This window comes from Sinocyclocheilus anshuiensis, unplaced genomic scaffold, assembly GCF_001515605.1.
Source record: "Sinocyclocheilus anshuiensis isolate Anshui unplaced genomic scaffold, SAMN03320099.WGS_v1.1 scaffold1497, whole genome shotgun sequence".
Classification (NCBI taxonomy): domain Eukaryota; kingdom Metazoa; phylum Chordata; class Actinopteri; order Cypriniformes; family Cyprinidae; genus Sinocyclocheilus; species Sinocyclocheilus anshuiensis.
The window spans coordinates 696,934-702,981 of record NW_015543492.1 but is presented as its reverse complement, the minus strand read 5'-3'; the positions used below and the strand labels follow the sequence as shown (position 1 = coordinate 702,981).

At 29.2% G+C, this 6,048-nt stretch overlaps 1 protein-coding gene across 1 annotated transcript in view; it reads right to left on the bottom strand.

Annotated features, from left to right (window-relative positions):
* LOC107694745 (TBC1 domain family member 20-like) overlaps positions 1 to 6,048 on the bottom strand; it is a gene marked incomplete at its 5' end in the record, with an annotated part of 38,270 nt that overhangs the window by 21,260 nt on the left and 10,962 nt on the right. The window contains one exon of the mRNA XM_016494424.1: positions 3,902 to 4,043. Coding sequence (XP_016349910.1) covers positions 3,902 to 4,043 — 142 coding nt within the window. The remainder of the gene's footprint in view (positions 1 to 3,901; positions 4,044 to 6,048) is intronic.

Here is a 6,048-nt window from a genome sequence, read left to right as displayed (position 1 = left end):
TTATATACTGTATATATTATATATTTAAACTTTGCTTCATATAACTATTATGTTTTAAGGGTAAGACAATTAAAATTTTAAATAATTATAATTGTAATCATTTAAAATTTTTGATTGTAAATTACTATAATATAGTAACTAAATTATAATACACAAAAAATACTAACTGTAAATTACATTTTGAAAAAACAATTAAAAAACGAAATTAATTTAGTTTACTTTTTCTTGTTTTAAGCAAAAAAAAAAACTGTTAGACTTAAATTAGAAAAGAAAATGCCAATGGCAATCATAATTCAAGATGCATTTTCAAAAATAAGTCTGTAAAACATGTAAATGATTTCTTTGTAAACATCACATGGAAAAAAATAACTATGGTCGGTCATGTTAGATGTTACTCATATGGTCTCTTCTGGTCTAAGTGGGTGATTCTTGGTCAGAATAAGATGCATCTTCAGAATCAGAATTAGAATGAGCTTTATTCTCCAACTGTGTGCAAACACACAAGGAATTTGTTGTGTTTTTAGGCGCTTTAGGCACTCTTGGTACAAACATACATACATACATACATACATACATATATGACATTGACAACAGAAAGAACATTTAAATAAGACTGAGGAACAAAAAAATTAATAAATAATAATAATAATGTGGTATGCATCTGGAACAGAAGATTTATGTACAGATTTGTGCATTATTTACTGTATCTTGGACCAGAACTTATGCTTGGATGTGCAAGGCTTAGCAAAACTAAACCGTTTCCTTCACTTACAGTATACGCAAACAGCAATGAGGCTGCCTGTAAGGTCTAACCATAAAATACACCAGAGTTCACAGATGTTCACTACGGATCAGATAGACTCCAGCATGGGTCTCTACGATCCATCCCAGCACAGGTCAAATAAGAGCAGTCCCGTTTCTGCTTCAGAGCCGAGCTGGGTCACGTCCAGCAGTGTGCGAGTGCACCGAAGCCCAGCACATCCCCTACCTAAGAAGCAGGATGAACTACATTTCCTGCTGGCTTTCTTATCCTGACTTCAACCGGCCACTGGCCCCCTTTGCTTTCGTTGTTGTCTCTAGCAGAGGAGCGGCTCGTGGAGACAGAAGAAAGAGGCGCGTTTAAAAGATTCCAGCACAAACACGCAGCCTTCCACACAAACCTCTGGTGAATTCATTAGAGTTGTTTAATTAACTATTCCCGTTACAACAAAGTGCCCTTGATTCTCGCGTCAGACGAGGAAGGAGTGGAAAAATAAAGAAAATTCTTTGCCTCTCTTTGGAGCCACGTTTGTTGTTGTTGTGTGGATGAATTACCTTTCGCCTAAATAAGTGAATTAACAAACACGGAGGCAAAACATGGTAAACAACATCCTCTTTTAGATTACAAAAGCTTGTGTATAGTCTGAGGGGTTATACGACATGGAGCATTGCTCTGTACTCTCATTACTGCCTGCATTTTCAAACACTGTAATCACAGGAAAAGTATAAACTATTGTTCTCTGCAAAAGAGCGCTATTCATGAGGATAGAGACATTCTGTTAACGTTATACATGTGTCAGATGGACACCCACAGCCTTTAATTAATTAATTAATTACAAAATAATTAATTAATTGTATTTAATTATTTTATAAGTTACCTGTTAAGAGATCAGATGTAAACAAGTAAATCAGCTCTGGCAATTTGATGAGAAGGTGTAATTTTACCAGTAAAGACCAATGCTGTTATTGTTAACTAAAACTACAAATCATTTTCAGTAATTAAAATAAAGCTGAAATAAAATAAAATGTAAATATTAGATGAAAAACTTGAACTTAAATGAAAATTAGAAATGTTGCATTTGCAACTAAGTGAAATAAGTTTAAGTTGAAGTATTAAAATTGCTAAAACTGAAATACAATAAATAATCAAAATATAATAATATTAATAATAAATATTTTTATTTTAATAATAAGTAGACAGAGAAGAATTTAATATATAATAACAATAATTATTATTATTATTTAATATGAAAACAAATGGAATCTGAATAGAAACATTGAAATAATAATCAATAATATCATTATTATTATTGATATTATCATTTAATATAAAAAAAAACTTGAAATGAAATTAAATGAAATGTTGCCTTGGCATCTGTCTGTAATAAGTTGAAGAACAAAAATGACTAAAACTGAAATAAATATAAATGAATACTAAACTGAAATAAAAAAAAATACAAAAAAAACTATCATAATCATATTATAAGCCCACGATAACAATATCGTGCGTATTCATTACCGTGATATATCGCATTACCGAATACCGGCACAAGTCTAGTACCAACACTTCTATATTTTAGTCTTCAGAGTACCTGCACTTTTTTGTGCGTACCGCCACTTCTGACATGTTGCCGGTACTCTGAGTAAAAGCGTCAGTGTCTGTGTAATTAGAAATGACACTATATAAATCACACTACCCAGGCGGGATCACCTCTTATCTCGACCAATCACGTGAGCGAATTCAAGTGGAATAGGTCTACCTCATGTGTGGGGTGCCAGAGCATGTCAGGGGAGGCACGTAGAGTAGTATAATTAATTAATTAAAAAATAATTAATTAATTGTATTTAATTATTTTATAAGTTACCTGTTAAGAGATCAGATGTAAACAAGTAAATCAGCTCTGGCAATTTGATGAGAAGGTGTAATTTTACCAGTAAAGACCAATGCTGTTATTGTTAACTAAAACTACAAATCATTTTCAGTAATTAAAATAAAGCTGAAATAAAATAAAATGTAAATATTAGATGAAAAACTTGAACTTAAATGAAAATTAGAAATGTTGCATTTGCAACTAAGTGAAATAAGTTTAAGTTGAAGTATTAAAATTGCTAAAACTGAAATACAATAAATAATCAAAATATAATAATATTAATAATAAATATTTTTATTTTAATAATAAGTAGACAGAGAAGAATTTAATATATAATAACAATAATTATTATTATTATTTAATATGAAAACAAATGGAATCTGAATAGAAACATTGAAATAATAATCAATAATATCATTATTATTATTGATATTATCATTTAATATAAAAAAAAACTTGAAATGAAATTAAATGAAATGTTGCCTTGGCATCTGTCTGTAATAAGTTGAAGAACAAAAATGACTAAAACTGAAATAAATATAAATGAATACTAAACTGAAATAAAAAAAAATACAAAAAAAACTATCATAATCATATTATAATATTTATTATCTATTATTAAATATAATAATAATAATAATAATAATAATAATAATAATAATATATTAGATTAAAAACAAACATAAAATTAGAAGTTGAAATAAGTTGAAGTGGTAAAATTACTAAAACTGAAATAAATGAATACTCAAGTCTTGTGTTTTTTAAAATGCGATGCTCATCTTGACACTGTGCAGTTTTAAAAGAAAAACCGTGCTTGGTGTGCCTTGCGCTTGTCTTTCTTTTGACTTGGAAGTCAATGTTGTCAAAGTGGACAAATGAAACTAAAGCGTTTCTCCAAATCCAGGCAGATGAAGAGAACGGCGCAGCATTTAAAGGTCATTTGCGATGACTCATGGAGTTTAGCAGTGTTTTGGTGCTGATGTGTGATGGTATCTTAACAGCAAGACGACGAAAAGCTGATGCTAGTGTGAACAGCAGATATGGTTTTATTATGGTTCAATTTAAATGTGAAAGTGGCTTTTTCAGCATGTTGTGGCAGGACTGTTGAGATTTAAGGATGCCCAGTCAAGTTAAAAATAGTTTTAAAGACACTTCAGCCCTTCTCTCTCACAAACACTGAAAAGGTCATAACACAGCACTGCCTCGACTTTCCTGAGAGGCTGGAGATGGAGCGACTAAAGTACAGATGGCAGAGAGACACTCCTCCTTACCACAGCGGCAAAGTAGATGGCCATGAGTGGGTGAGACGCCAGGAAGAAATCATAGAGCCGCAGAACATGCCGGAAATCTGACAGGACGTAACCGTACCATGTGATCAGCCAGCTCAGGGCGAAGATGGTGCCCACCTCAGACCTGCAACACAAAGACAATCAGTATTAGATCTCATTTGTTAACATTAGTAAATGCATTAGCCAACATGAACTAACAATGCGCAATGTGTTTTACAGCATTTATTCATCTATTAGTAATTTTATTAGTAATGTATTCATCTATTAATAATTTTATTAGTAATGTATTAATATATTAATAATTTTACTAGTAATGCATTAATCTATTAGTAATTTTATTAGTAATGCATTAATCTATTAGTAATTATATTTAATTTAATAACAATTTATTCATTAATCTATTAGTAATTTTATTAGTAATGCATAAATTTATTAGTATTTTCCTTTTATTTTTTTTGATAATTAGTCCATTAATCTATTAGTAATTGTATTAGTAATGCATTAATCTATTGGTAATTATATTTAATTTATTAACAATGTATTCATTAATCTATTAGTAATTTTATTAGTAATGCATACATTTATTAGTATTTTTATTTAATTTATTGATAATTAGTCCATTAATCTATTAGTAATTTTATTAGTAATCATTAATCTATTAGTAATTTTATTTAATTAATTAGCAGTTTATTCATCAATCTTAGCAATTTTATGATTACATTTTTCTTAAAGTTTTAGTAATTTTAGGTTTTGGATTACATTTTGTCTATATGTATATATATATATATATGTTTTTTTTATTAATTTTTATTTCAGTTTTAGTTTTACTTATTTTAGTACATCAAGTTAAACTAAATGAAAATGAGAAAAGTTTGGCAAATAGTTGAAATAAAATAATTTAGTTTTTTTTAAAAGTTTTTTTAAGTTAAAGTTTAAATGTTTTTTATTTCAAGTAATGAAATTAGATTTTTTTTTAAGGTTCTAGTTAACGATAATAATCCTGTTTCAGATCACATGCGTATATTTGAAGGAAACTCTTCAATCAGCCCCAGTAACTGAGGTTTGTGACCGTCACAGAAGCATAAATACTAGCATTAAGCATGTGTAACGTGGCGCCGCACTTGCGTGCGTCATGTAGAGTATGTATCCAGCATAAGTAAACACACTCAATGGCATCATGACCTTTGAAAGAGCCTATAATCTGTGAAATCGACATTCAAACATAGAGAATTCTCCTGAAACTCCTCTAAAAACCCACTGAAGCATTTAGCACTAGCAAAACACAGGAACGCATGTCTGACACATTCATTAATCACCGTCACTGATGTCACTGATATTCCAAGCGAGCAATTTAACACTGTTGTAGGCCTTTTCTCCAACCTGTAAATGTGCTGCAAGGTCACGAGTACATGTAAGACAAGAGCAAAAACTCTTTGTATAAGGGCTGCATGAGATATTGAAATTAAATTGATACAGCGATATGGCCAGGGCCTAAAACGAATATTCTGCCACACCTGCCAATGGACTTGAAAAAATGTACTGCCATAGATTTTTTTTTGGTCAGCCATGAAACTGTATGTGCATTACTTCATTAAAAAAAAAAAAAAAAAAAAAAAAAAACAACAACAGGTAGAGCAAACATCTAATTGTAGTTATTATTATTATTATTATTATTATTAATATATTATTATCATCATTTAATCAAATTATAAAAATTAAATCAAAGAAATATCACTATACTATTGAACTGCAAAGTATTTCATAATAAGTTTTACATATTATTATTATTATATAACAACTGTAAAATTACAAGACTAATATTTATGTTTGCTTTTTTTTGGCTTTCAAACATTTAAACCATAGAGCTTTTATTTTGGCGGAAAACCACAGAGAAACTTCTCTTTTGAAATGCTTCTTAATGCTTTTAGATGGAAATATTAGAATTGTAATTTTACTGTAAAATAAATTTATTTTTATTACGCATATGTTATTTTACAACATATTTAATACAACTTATTTTAATATTTGTCTTTTTTATAATAATCACAATAAAATAATAAATTATATAATAATAAATCATGACAATTATTATTATTTTATGGTCATTGAATTGGTCAAGAACAGCAGGA